A 14,149-nucleotide genomic window follows, 5' to 3' on the forward strand; every position below is an offset into this window, starting at 1 on the left:
TGCACCCCCCAACAGGGGTCCTGGCTAAGTCACTAATGCCCTTAAATTCATAAAACATCTCAAAATCTAAGAAATGTCCCAAAATCCTGATGATGTTCTACAATCCTTGAAATGTCCTAAAATCTGAGGAATGTCCTAAAATCCTAATGATGACGTCAAATCACAGAAGTGTCTTAAAATCCTAATGGTGTTCTAAAATCCCCCTAAATGTCCTTAAAGCCTCCCGGCGTTCTAAAATCCTAGAAATGTCCTTAAATTCTAACGACATTCTAACATCTTAGAATTGTCCTAAAATCCTAGAAGCTTCCTGAATTCCTAGAAATGTCCTCAAATCAGAGAAATGTCCTCCTGTTATTTTCTGAACGTGGCCCCGAAGCAAAGCGAGTTCAGTATCCCTGCAGTAAAGGGTTAAATAGAGACACAGCGAGGAAGAGAGAGTCACAGGATTTAAGACTGGAAGCGATAGAAGTTCCTTGGACGTGACCAAAGCGACAGAACGTTTCCTATTTGGGTTATCAGCCCTGCCCACACACACACACACACACACACACACACACACACACACACACACACACACACACACAGTATATAATACAAGAAGAAATGCATACACAGAGAAACACAAAGTAAGCACATAAGCTCTCACATGATCACACACGTCAACTGTATCTGTTGCTGGCAGGCAGACACCACACTGCAGTATTACGCAGATATAATCACATACTGCTACATACAATTTTTTGGTCACATGTGCAGACGCCGTCACACACACACACACACACACACACACACACTCACATACTCACAAACATTTAATCTGGCCCCTGCAGTTGGACGGGAGCTGCATACGACCTGCTAATTAGTGGCCAGAGGAGGCCTCTGTTTGTCTGCTCTCTTCCTGTTCAGCGCAGACACAAGTTTCTCTGTGTGCTATCTCTGCCCCGAAAGATAGAGAGGGAGGGAGGGAGGGAAATGAATGAAGACCGGGTGTGTTTGTTTGTTGGAGCGACTGCTCACAGTGAACCGTGCGAAGCCTTTTCTCCAACTTTTTAAATCCGTCCAAACCCTCCAGGGCTGAGCGGGGGAGAAGAGGTGAGATACATCAAAATATCAGGTAGCTAAACCTGCTGTCACACCGGCGGATTCATCTCAACTGCAGATTTGCGGGTTGCTCCCGGGCTCCACTGTGGACCGAGGGATTTCCTTCCTGTGAGTGTCCTCTTAGAGACTGAGAGCAAAGTAGTTTCCTGCTGGTGAGGGAATAGCTCAAACCTTAAGCTCGCTGCTCACTTCGATTCAGCTCAATTGGATATTTTGCCGTTTCTTACTTGAACTCCTGTTGCTCGCACTTGAGTTGCATTTCTGTGTCTCTCTGCTGTTTGTGTGTGTGAGGAAATCCCTGCTCCAAATTCACTGCACTCCCACTTCCTCTGCTTCCCTTCCTCTCTACAAACTCATTTTCCTCTTCCCGCTCTGTCTTGTGCTCATCTCTTTGGGACTCACTGACACAAACTCCAAAGTAAGTGTTGAGTTGGATCCTGGCGTCCTTTGATCTACCTGTGTTTACTTCTACCTTTCCTTTTCTATCGCTCTCTTCACGGTGGGCGATGGGTTTTGTTACCCCCGTCAGCTTCGGCCTCGCTCATTCTCTTTCTGTTAGAGACTAAAATTATAATGAGAGATGATGTAGAGGTAACAGAGGGAGATATGAAGTAGGAATAGTGATGAAGGGTTGGGAAGAATGGGTGGAAGAATGAGAAATTAATGAGCACACTGTAAAATCTGACAAGTGGATCTTAATTAAAATCATTCTGGAAACAGATTGACTTGAAGGAAGGAGAGTAAATTTAACTATTAATCTTAACTTCTAAATACCCATCTGTTCACTCTAGCTTTTATGTAGCGCTTATTTTCTTCTTTTCACACTTAAGACTGTTGCAATGTTTTATTTTAATTATGTCATTGATGATGATCATGGTTTTATCCAATGATTTTAAGCACTTATGTTTGGTTTTAAACTGTTTTTAAATGTCTTTTTATGCTGAACTGCAACTTAAAAATAACAAGTGTTAGAAACTTCAGTAAACGAAGTTAGTCTGACTCAGCTTAATAACAACTAAGAGGATTTTGGCAATGATGAAGTTAAGAGATCTGCAAGTTCTGCTTAGTGAGAATATACATTTTTTTTGACTAATATTCAACCAGCAGAATACAGATGCATAGCACAATAAACTTGATTTACTGAAGTTTCTAAAACTCAAAAAGATTGATTCAATTAAACTTGTCATTTTTAAGTTGCTACAACTTCATAGAATAAAGTAAATAATATAACTAATTTTAAGTAAATTCAACAATTAGATATTAGGTTTACATATATTAAGATTAATTAATTAATTAATTTACTTTAGGTTTTCTCAATTAAAGAAAACATTACAATCAACTGGTATTTTTACAGTACAGCACATGTTTTGTGTGGTTCCTTGTCTTTTTTTAAGATAATTTCAGGCAAAATTCTCAATCACTTCCTGCTTTTTATCTCCTTCCCCTCTTCATTTTTATTTTATTTCTCCCTGTAGACGCTACAGAGAAATCTCTTTCCTGAGCTCAGTCTGTCTTGGAGCTTTTCTCATGTGCTTTCTTCATCTATTAATGATGCCGCTCCACCTGTGGCGTTTGGAAACATCCGTATTTCATTGTTAATTCATTCTGACAACTTGGTAATTACTGTAAACAAATGAGACCACGGTTGACATGTTTGATAGCCTCAATCTCATTTTCCTTTTTGTTCATCAGAAATGTAGGAGCCGCTGTTATGTTTTCACATCAGGGCTGCACATTTCCCATTAACCCTGTCACTTCCTGTTGCAAAGACAATGGTTTAACTTGTTTCTGTTTTGATTTGAATCTGCTTTTGCTTCCAGCAAAAGCTTCAGCTTTGTGCCATAAAGCAATCTGTTGCATTCCCTGCTGGTGACACACAGTGTTGTGCGCTTACTCTCAGAGACTTGAGGTTATGCAGGAAATCTGACACATTTACAGTAAATCTGTGTTTACGTGCAGCAGTTAGTAAATAGATTTCTGCCTTACCATACCCTTATTTTAGAAGATTTACTTTTATACTTACTTTTAAACTGTTATAGTGCTGCTGCTCTGTGTGTGTGTGTGTGTGTGTGTGTGTGTGTGTGTGTGTGTGCGTGCGTGCGTGCGCATGTGCGTGTGTGTGTTGAAGGACTGATAGTAAAGTGAGAGGACAGACTCTGCAGTGAGAGCAGAGATTTTGTGTTTGAACTTTGGGAAAAAAAATAAACAGCCCTCAGTTTCTAGAGCCCACTGTGATGGTTTCAGTTTTAGTCAAACTTTGCATGGAATTATTCATAATATGCGGATGCTGCTGTGTGTAATTGTTGCTGTCACAGAAACCCCCTTCTCCTAAAATTAGGATTTTATGCAACAAATTTCACAGCAGAAGATGTGTTTTTTTAAATCAATGTTTATCCCAGTTGAAACCAAAGATTTCAGACAAAATGAATTGAACTACTTGCAGCGCACCACTCTGCAATTTTCTGACACCTGCCAGTTAACACCAGTGCGACTAGATGTGGTGGTGTATCCTCTCTGTAGCCAGGCTCTCTGAACTTCCATTGTAACTTAAGGCTTTCAGCGTTTTTTAAGCAGTCCGACACATTCTTTTCAACACAATATCTCAACAACACCTTGAGGGAATTTCTTCAAATTTTGCAAAAAACATCTACTTGGACTTAGTAGTGAGCTGACTGGATTTTGGTGGTCATAGATCAAAGGTCAAGGTCACTGTGACCTCAGTGTCATTCTTGTGAATGCAGTATGTCAAAAACACCCAGTAATTTATTTAAATTTGGCAAAAACATCTGAGTAGACTCAAGGATGAGCTGAGAAGATTTTCGTGGTCAAAGGGCAAGGTCATGGTGACCTTGCATCCATCTCATTTATGTGAAGGCAATATCTGAAGATGGCCATGAGGAAATTTCCTCAAATTTGACACAAACATCCACTTGGACTCAAAAACAAACTGATTAGAATCTGGTGGTCAAAGGTCACGGTGAGCTCATAAAACATGTTGTTGGCCGTAACTCAAGAAGCACCTTGAAACTGTGCTGATTGTATAGATGTTCTTTGTGTGAAGCGTCCACATTTTCACAGACATGGATTTAAACTTTAAGTGCAATTTGATTGGTGCATGGAGGCATACAACCGTGTTGCAGTATTTAAAGCTTTTTGCAGTTGAATATAATTTGTATCTTCAACTATTACTGAAGAATATGATATTGGGATACTTGCTGCAGTCGCATTTCTATTAGTGATGAAACAGCATAAACATAAAATAAGAGGGTCAAGAGTTTAGCACCATCCATGTGCTATATGAGAATACCCAGGCAACTAATGCAAATTTATGTGTAATTTTTAACAGTGTTGATCACAGTCACATGTCTGTCACATGTGTACATGTGTAAGGTCAAGGCAAAAGAAATCCAGTTTAGATTTTTAAACTAGTAAGACTAGTAGACTTACAGAATAAAAATATTAGGGCCATTTAATAGTTAGTGTTAGGGTAGTTTGATTTTGGTAAGTCTTAGGAGTTTGGTAGGTTGAAAATGTAAAAATACATGTACTTTCTTGTCTTTTTCTTAAATCTAGACATCATGTTAGTAAATGTGTCTGAGCCCTTATTCTCAAGCTTTCGATAGCTTATCAGGGAGTCTCCTTTCATATCTTCATTATGCCTCATGGTTTTTTGTGAATTAATTGAATAAATTGAGTGTGCAGAATACACAGCTTTCTTCAGTAGAAATCAAACTGGAGAAATCAGGATACTGCAGAAGTATAACTAGACTACTTCACTACTTGTAAATACACAGTATCAAATGCAGTGTGATGGTTTGTTGAGGCCTTTTGCTTTTGAAATCACAATTTGGCTAAACTGAATATGATATTATGGATATGAGGTTGATTAATTGCACATTTAATCTGAGCTGTCACATGAGCTTAAAGTTTGGAGTGGAGGTTTAACGTAGGAGCAGCGGCTCTTTGTGGCTCCATCAGCGCACTCTCAGCCTCTCCTTCAGCTCTGTGAGTGAAGTCTGCAGCTAACCAGGTTGTCACGTCAAATCAGGATCAGCTGAGGCCGGGCCACCTGCAGAGAGGAGGCATAAAAGACGGACTGGGCCTCCATTAGCTGGTAATGGCAGCCTAATTGAGTGCTGATGGAGATAGAGAAGGGGGGGGGGTAGTTTGTGGGCCTTTTAATAAAGTGCAGTGTGAAATAAGTCTCAGATTGAGTGCAGAGTGTGAGCGAGAGGAATCATCAAGGGACTGATTGCTCTGTCAGGCAGAATGATTAATCCATTTTGAGTGTACTCAGTGTGTGATTGATGGCCTGGTGCAGTCTGGGTAATGTAGTAGCAGATGATGACAGGGAGAGTAATGGCTGTTGAATGAGTGTGTGGAGGCAGAGGGCGAAGAGGGGAAAGAAAGAGTCAGAGGGTTGAGAGATGTGTGGCTGAGAACAGTCGTAGCCTCACCCGCAACTTATCGCCATGGTGACAAGTTTACCACTGATCCCATTAGGAGCGGTGTAACCAGGGGCTGGTTGCCAAGTGACAATTCAGAAATGATGATTGAGTGTTGCGTTATTGGGAAAAGGCAGACATCCAGAGGCAGCATCTCTGGAAAGAAGTGTTTTGTCTCTTTGGCTGAAATGACGCATGTCCCCGTAACCTTTTCCCAAGCTTCACATCGCTCACTCTTGTTTTTCATTCTTTCTGGGTACACATCTGCCTCAGAGATAAGGGACCTTTTGGTCCCAAGCTCTCTCTCAGAGCCCTTTGGGGCTCAACCTTCTCACCAGTGCTGCAACAAAATGAAATCCGAAATTTCTCCTCAAATACCCGAAGGGAACACTGTTATATAAAGGTCCCAAAGAACCATTTCCTTACATGTTGTTCTGAATTAATCACCTCCAACTGAAGAGTTTCTTTCGAAATGCTGCAAGTCCCTTTTGGTAAAAATCATTGATGTGTTTCATACGGTATGTAAATTAAAATTTAGGCATTTGGCAGATGCTCTATTCAGAGAGACTGACAGTAAGCCTCAGTAACAACATTAATTAAGACAAGTAAAGCAAGGACACCAGTCCTATTAACAGTCTAATCACATACTGTCAGGAATGATGAATACTTTTTTCTGTTGGGATTTATAACTCTCTTTTGGTGAACGCTTTGTATTAAAATGGAGGACAGAAGGTTTTTTTTTTAAAGATTATTTAGAATATACTAATGAATAGATTATATATTTTCATTTGTCTTTTGCAATACAGTTCAAGGAATATTTCACCTATAAAACCAACCATCATTTGTTTTTAATTTCCTCACCACTTGAATTTGTGAAAAGTATTTATATTATCCCTTGACGATGTAATTCTATGCGTTTCATTGGCTCACTGTTGTTCAGTATTTGGCGAATTTATCCTCTTTCTTCTTTGTGTTTCTGCTATTTTCTCCTTTGACTAAGAAACTTTTAAGCACCTTAAAAGTCCTCCTGCCTACTCACCGTTTCACCTTTTCACCCTAGGAGCTCTCTTGAGGCCTGGCAGGACCCAGTCTTAATTTTAAGGGAAAAATCTTAAAAAATGTCAAAATTCTAAAACAATTTCTCAGAATTTTGTAACTATGAATAACTCTTATATATGAGAAAGCATTATGAATACGGACCCCGCACATCTTGTTTATGCCAAGTCTTTCTCTGCCTGGTTTCTTTAAGATAATGGTTTAATGTTGAAAAAAAAAGTATGCTAAGAATGCTTTGTCTTAGTTTTACAGTTTAGCTTTTTTGGTTTTCTATTTTTCACACTCTGGTGTTTCTTATCTAACACATAAGACAAAATAGATGTTTTGATGCATTTATCAGGAGTTGTTGTTCTTTTTCTAAAATGCATTCAAACCATGATGAAACCCTTAAGGTTTTTCACTGGCAAAGGACAGATTTTAACAACAAATCTTTCATCAGTTATCAAGTTAATGAATTAAAAGATAGCCATTATATCTCAAATCGTCTATGTTACAAAGCATATCTACTAAATGTGAAAGCATTTTGCCATGCAGATCATTTTTAGCACATTTACCACATTAAACTCTTGAGTCTAAAAATGATGGACTCATTTTTCCCACATAAATCAACATACGATTGCCTGACTTTTCTCTAATCTTTGCCAGTCTCAACAGTTTTACAGCAGATGAATGTTGAGAACTTGAGACAGCTCTTTCTTTTCTTTTAGCTCCAGCAAAACCCCGTTGATCACACTTATCACACAGAACAAAACCCAAAAGTCCTGAAGGGACCTTTGAGAGACTCAAGCATAAACTCACCCGAATTGAAAAGCAGAAAAAAAAGATTCAAACTTTTTACAGCCTTTTATTTTCAGTGTTTGCTTTGAACTTCGGTCTGAATGTTTCATGATAATCCAACAGTGTGAACGTGGTCGGACTTGAGTGCTAGCCTCGAGCTGAACTGAGAGATTACTGAGCTGATGTGTTTGGTTGTTTTCTTTTTGTTTCTCATGATGCACCTCGGGCAAAGGTGAACAAAAGGAGATGGACATCTCTGGCCTTGGATCGACACTGTTTACCACACATTTGAAAATCCACATCAAACGCCTCTTTCTGCTTTTCTTTTGCTGAGTTTTGTATTGCTGTGTTTTTTGCCTCTCATATACAGCTCATGAAAATCAAAATAACTCTCAATTGTGCATGTGAACTCACTGAGAGGGCTCTTTACTTTGCTTTCCAAACACTATTTATCAGCATAATGCATCATGTATGGGTCTGTTTGAAGGGATAATAGGCCAGTGTGGCTGTGGTGCATAATTAATAATGTAATTAGCAGTTTGTTTGTGTTTAGCTCAGTGAATATAACACTGCTGGTAGTTCCTTCTGAAGTCACTTAGTTATTGGATATGTTTAACAAATTGCACTCAACATATGTCCTTTTTTTCTTTCTGTTATTCTCCCAGGATTCAAAGCGTTCAGCAGAGATTGTAGCCTCTCCATCTCTGGATGTTTTCCTGCCAGAAGACGAGGACAACCCGTACGAGTCCGTGACCACAGCCGTCACACGCAAACCCTGCTCGCTCGATATCAACCACCGGCTCAACGCCTGTCCTCGCAATGGTAGGGCAACACACTTTTTGATTTTGCAGTCAGTGTGTGTCACCTGCAGTTTCAGTTCAGATGATGTCTGAACACCCACGCAGTTTCCCGGCTGATTAGACCTCTGCTCAGGTTGGAGGTGGGCGGGAGCTTTTTAGGTCACAAAACTCCATCTAAGAATGATAAAGGTGAAATTTGTCCTGATCTAACAGGTGCAACTAAGCAATACATGTCCACACGGTCCTGAACAGAGGTCTAATCAGTAACTAAAAACACCTGTGTGGGTGTTCAGAGGCTTTTAAAAGTTAACTTGGTCTTGCAGTTGTGACTTATAACACATGCCCTGAACAACAGCAGACAGAAGTAAGAAACATACGAATAAAGTAAGATAGGTGAGGATTGGCTAATACTAAAAGAATAAATAAAAGTAAATAGACAAACAATATAAATGATAAATTAAGATAAATCAAGATAAAAGTATTAACATGGCATAAGAAAATCTGTCAGATTTCAACCATCCCACTGTTTAATGTCCACTCATAGTCCTTAATCAATTTATTTTAAAATAGTTTCAATGTAATAGTGTCCATAAAAATGTTCTACTAAGTCTCTACTCAAAAATATTTGATGGACAGAAATAATATCTATCTATCAGAACTTGTTGCATAAAGGAGTTTGAGTTATATGTTCAGTCCTCTCAAAACCCCCTAAGCAAGGTTACTCCTTTATTTCGACATTTGCTTCAACTAGATTTACAAGATGCAGTTTGTAAACGGTGACTACGTAAAACTGGCTCAAACTTTAAACTGCAGAAAGAGTCAACGACCAACAGTTGTTTTTAATTATTGCATAAAGAAACTGCTAAATTGAACGGGTGATGTCTGGATCACGACCATTGCTGCCATCATCTGTTTTCTTGACCATCTTTTACATTATTTTCTTTGCACACACTCTGTTTTTGGTCCTTTAAAAAGTTTGCTTAAAATAATCTGACAGAGGAACATATGGTGCCTTCCAGCGTGATCATGTTTACTGTGTTCACGAGCAAGAGTCCATATGAACATCCCGCTGTTGCGATGATCACAACTTTAGCGGAAGACTTGAACCACCTGAATGCCAAGCGTAGTGTTGATTCAACATTAACGCGAGTTTCATAGCAACAAACAGGTGTGGAAAATGTGGGTGAGAGTGAGAGTAATGTTGTTTGGGATACATTGTTGAATTTATGCCTGCAGCAGTGTTTGGATGGGATTTATTTCTCAAGGGGAGGGCTGGCGATTTTCAATGTTTCTTCCACTGATCAGATGTTAGTTTTCCCATCCAATTTTTCTGTCCATACTCCAGTATTAATTACAGTTCAAAATACCTGCTGTTTATCAGTGTGCTTGTTTGTCGTTGCATATTCTAAGTCTCCGCCGGACAGACACCTTATCACCTTTTGAATATCACCTTAAAAGTGGAACGCCACTATTTTGCACTTCAAAGTCTGTTTACAGGTCTTTGGGAGCACCACTAGAAACACAGCTTCAGAGGAAGCTGTGTTAAGTTCGGTAAATTGCTTCAAGTGAGGTTAGGAATCCAACCTAAATGTCAGCAGTCGAGTAGTGTAATAGAGAGCCCCAGAAATGAGTCTGAAAACCTGGAATTGGATTAGCATTTCAGCACCTCTAGCTCCCTCGTCTCACAGTGAAAGTGTTTTTTCAGTGGTTTTTTGGTTAGAAGCCTTTACACACAAACTTTAGAGCCTTTCAGGTTTTGTTCCAAGACATAAAATACTTCAGTAAACACCTCACTCGCAAACTTTGAAGGTTTCATGCGTCTTAAAAAAGGCGACTGCTCACAAGTGGCTAAATAAAACTACAGAGCGTCATCATCAGTTTGACAGCCTCGTAGCAGTGGGGACGTGATCGCAGTTTGTTTTAGGAATAGCTTTTTACTTCTGGCGATTACATTTAGGCTTCAAAAATCCTAAACGTGATGTTCATTTGTGGAGATTATCTTGCTGAACAAAATATGTAAGAATCATAAGTGTTTGTTCGCCACAGAGCTTATTTTCTGCAATCACCCAAAATTCAACAGAAAAATCCCAAAGGCTTTTTGAAGAATGTTAGTTTCCAGGTCAGCTGGCAGAAAAACTTCATCTCTGGGGCTCTGTATGGGTAATGCAGGTTTTGACAAGGAAGAATATTGTGTGAAATAAAAAGGCCATATCTATGGTTCTGCTGCGTTTATTTTAATACTTTTGTTTTTAAACTTGACACTGAAACAGACGTGCAGTGCTAATTCAGAGGCGTAGTCTATTAACTCAGAATTCTGGTTTGAGGCATTTGAAGGCATTTTGGCCGTCTCCATCATGGTTTTTGGAGCTTTAAGTAATCATATTTGGATAGATGAGTTGAGCTTTGGAGCAGTAAGATGTGACTGAGAGCCTGAGGACACTCCCCACAATCAAAGTGGCCCGCCCGTAATTATGCATAATGTTAATAAAATGTAAACAGGTAAGTTATACAAAAATGAATCCCCTATACAGTTGTCATGAATGTCATGAAAGGATGAATGAATTTTTTATTCTTTTTTGTTTTTTTCTCACTATTACGGGTGGCACGAGCAGCTGTACACACAACGCTGACATATTGTCTCTTTATAAGGTCAACACAGTAAACATGTCAGCATACAGTTGTCTAATTACACATCCAGCAACATTTACATTCACTTAGAGTCGTGTTACCAGCCATCTATTAAACGTAAGTACAATATTCCCTCTTCTTTTAGCTCTGTTTATGTCTTAACCAACTCCTGATTGTGTTCCAGGTGACTGATAGTAAAACCAAAGCAATGAGCTGAAAGATGCTAAAATGCTCTGTAGAGCTCAAGGGAGGCTGATAATTACCTGTGAGTGTTGCTTTGATAATCTCTCATTCTAATACAATGCGCCGTCTGTGCTTTGATACCGGTATAAATGCATTCACAATGATGAATTTAGCTGCAGAGAACCAGATGAAATACCAAATATTTCATAACCATCTCTCCCATGGAGTATACATTTTGTCCAAATAGGATTTTACAGCTGAAGTAACTATTCAGCGCTTTATTCTCGATTCACTTCACTCCTCCACCCTCACTCAAATGGTCTTCAAAGCTGTTTTCAGTTAAGGATTCAGAGTGAGTTTCTCCTGCAGCCTCGGACCTCTCAGCCGATCCTGTTTTTTGTGTCTTGTCAGTTGTTCTTCGGTCTGCAGCGTTTTACTTCGACACCCACGACAACAAACACCCACAATGTGCTCTTCCCTTTCACTCAGTTGCTCCCATAGCGATGCTACACACTGCAGGTTGTCACGGCAACTGCATCACCGGCTGGTGAGTCACCTGTATGTTGCTATGGGAACTGCCTTGCTAGTGACACCCCCCCGCTCCTTCCCAAACCAACCAACACCCCCTCCCTCCGACAGAGGATACTGTAGAGACTTGTTTTGTGTGTTCACGTGTGTCTTGTCCCACGCGTGGCTGTTGCATCTCGTCTGTGATTGGCTGCGGGACGGAGGAGAGTTGAACCGTCCATATACAGTGAAGAGTGTGTTTGTGTGAACTGGGAGGTTAGTTGCTTTATGTCAAAGTGTCTTTTGGTGGAAAATTGCTCCACTGACGTAGGTGAGCAGTGTGGGTGTTGTGTTTGTTCAGAGCTCTCTGAGCGCTGTTACCTGGCCAAATGAGAGAGAGAGACACTTAAACATGTTATGTGGGAGAGAAAAAGAGACAAAAACAAAAAGAAAAAGTCAGATAAGACAGGAATGGTGAGGGAAAACACCATACATTTCCATGTCATTGCAAAAAATGAGTAGAAACGCAAGATGTCTTAGAGGCTGCAGATGCTGTCAGACTGTAAGCAGAGGTGAGAGACAGAGAGGGGGCAGATTAGACACTCACTCCACAAAGTTGGAGGGTCGTCTCAGGCTAAGTCATCTACATGAATGTAAATCTGTGACGCAGCAGGAGGGAAAATCCTGGATTCCTGCTTTGAGTCCAGTCACATGTCGAGCTAATTGGACATGGGCGTGAGTCAGACGCTCTTTATCTGCCTCTGAGAGGAGGCATACGATGATGAAGGAACATAGGGAAGGAGGGATTGAGATGAGAGGGAAGAGAAAATAGAGAGAGAGACTTGGTGCATTACACTGCAAAAAATAATCTTTCTCAATAAATCAACTGGTCTGTCAGTGAGTTAAAATAGATCTTCCTCTTGGCAAGTGTTTCATTGTGCATGCAGGATGAAATAATTCATTTTTTTACCCCACTGAAAATCATCTTGTTTTAACATCATGTTTCACAGTCAGCTGTTTTTCTTGTTGCTCAGTTGAAATTAAACTTAAAATAGTTTTGGGATGTTGCAGCAACAATACACAGCACAGTTAGGGCACAGATAGAGTATCAGTATATATGTAAGTAATAACAAAAATCTACATATTTTCATAAAAGTACACAAGGGTCACTGCATGTCTTTCACCTGACAACCACTATGTGCCAAGAACATAAATTAGACAGAAGGTCTGAAACATTATTGTTGAAGTTGAATTTATGTTACCAAAAACATTAATTTCAAGTGGCTGATGTGTTTTTTTTCCCTAGAGGTTTTTGTTATTGTAAAATTGGTCTTTATTGCATGCCCAGTGGCATTTAAAAGTCTATAAAAGTCTTAAATTAAACTAGTCTTAAGCTGTAATAACCCTGGCTAGAAAACCAATCTAAATGCAGATAGATTCATTATTCTATAGCCATTATAATGTGCAATTGACATTTACTTCAGAATGATCAGTTAAAGCAAAAAACGTGTTTTTTTTCACTGAGGTGACTTAATTAAATCAGGTTTTAATGACTTATGGCTTAATGATTCAACTCTTATTCCCACTACCACACTTTTTTTGATTGTTTTGCCATTAAATTATTGATAAAATATGTATTAATCATATTTGTTAAGCAAAGTCAAAATAGTTTAAAAGAATGAGACTGCTGTTGATCTGAAGTAACATGTGGCTACACGGGTCCTGTCCCCTCTTGGCTTTATACCCAAAAGTTTCCAGCAGACGATCAGCTGATTATCATGAGACAACCAAGAGCAGGGTGATCAACCCAAACATAACAGGATGAGGAATAAAAACATCCTAATCAGAATAAAGACAGGCCAGTGTTTGTCAGGAGGCTGGTGGATCTCAGAGGTAAAATGATATTTCTGACATTAGTAGCAGACATGGCTGATGCAGAAATAGCCCATAATAATTATTTTTAATTGACCCCACATTTTCAGTCTGAAACAAGAGGCCGTTAAGCTATTTCAAGAAGTTTCTAAATAAGCTGAATGTTAGTATTACAACAGTCACAGTGGGCATTTTACCGCAAAACAATATCATTTACTGTAGATACTTTAATTATGATGTACTGTCAGTACTTTTTACTGAAGTAGGGTTTTCAATGTGCATCTTGTTTAGCCTTTTAACACCTGGAGCAACTTCACTTTTCTTGCACTGCTTTCAGATGTCTTTCGCAAGTATTTGAATTCAAAAACATGGGAAAAAGATAATTGGCAACATGTTAAGAAATGTTCCACTAATTGCAAATTTAAAAGCCAGGGGAAACTATAATTATCATAATTACATATTTTAAATTATTTTACAGGGTTGTGATTTTTAAGCACTTTTTTGTAGGTGTTTTCTTTGTTTTTTCTTTTAAACTTTTTTTTTTTTTTACTAATTTTCATGAAAATTTCTCCTACTTTTTTGTATTTCTTGCTAATTTTGGGCTCATTTCTTCTTTCGTTGCCCATTGCCTTTATCCCAAGTTTTTGAAAGAAATCAAGCCAATTTGCTCAGATTTTTAAGTGGTGAAAACTAACTCAGCAAAATTGGTCTCTAAATAAAAACGTGGGGCTGAAGGATTTGCGGAGATGGATATTTTTTGCAGCGTAAACCCTGCCTGAT

General features: G+C 39.1%; 1 protein-coding gene across 6 annotated transcripts in view; it reads left to right on the forward strand.

Moving 5' to 3' along the window:
- The window catches only part of anks1b (ankyrin repeat and sterile alpha motif domain containing 1B), a 284,427-nt gene that overhangs the window by 138,291 nt on the left and 131,987 nt on the right, over positions 1-14,149 (forward strand). For all 6 annotated transcript variants that reach the window (XM_042511305.2, XM_088072744.1, XM_088072740.1 and 3 more), the window contains one exon: positions 8,045-8,201. In XM_042511305.2, the coding sequence (XP_042367239.2) occupies positions 8,045-8,201 (157 nt within the window). The remainder of the gene's footprint in view (positions 1-8,044; positions 8,202-14,149) is intronic.

The sequence above is a fragment of the Plectropomus leopardus genome, chromosome 22, assembly GCF_026936395.1.
Source record: "Plectropomus leopardus strain MGB_pleo_1.0 chromosome 22, ASM2693639v1, whole genome shotgun sequence".
NCBI classification, from domain to species: Eukaryota; Metazoa; Chordata; class Actinopteri; order Perciformes; family Serranidae; genus Plectropomus; species Plectropomus leopardus.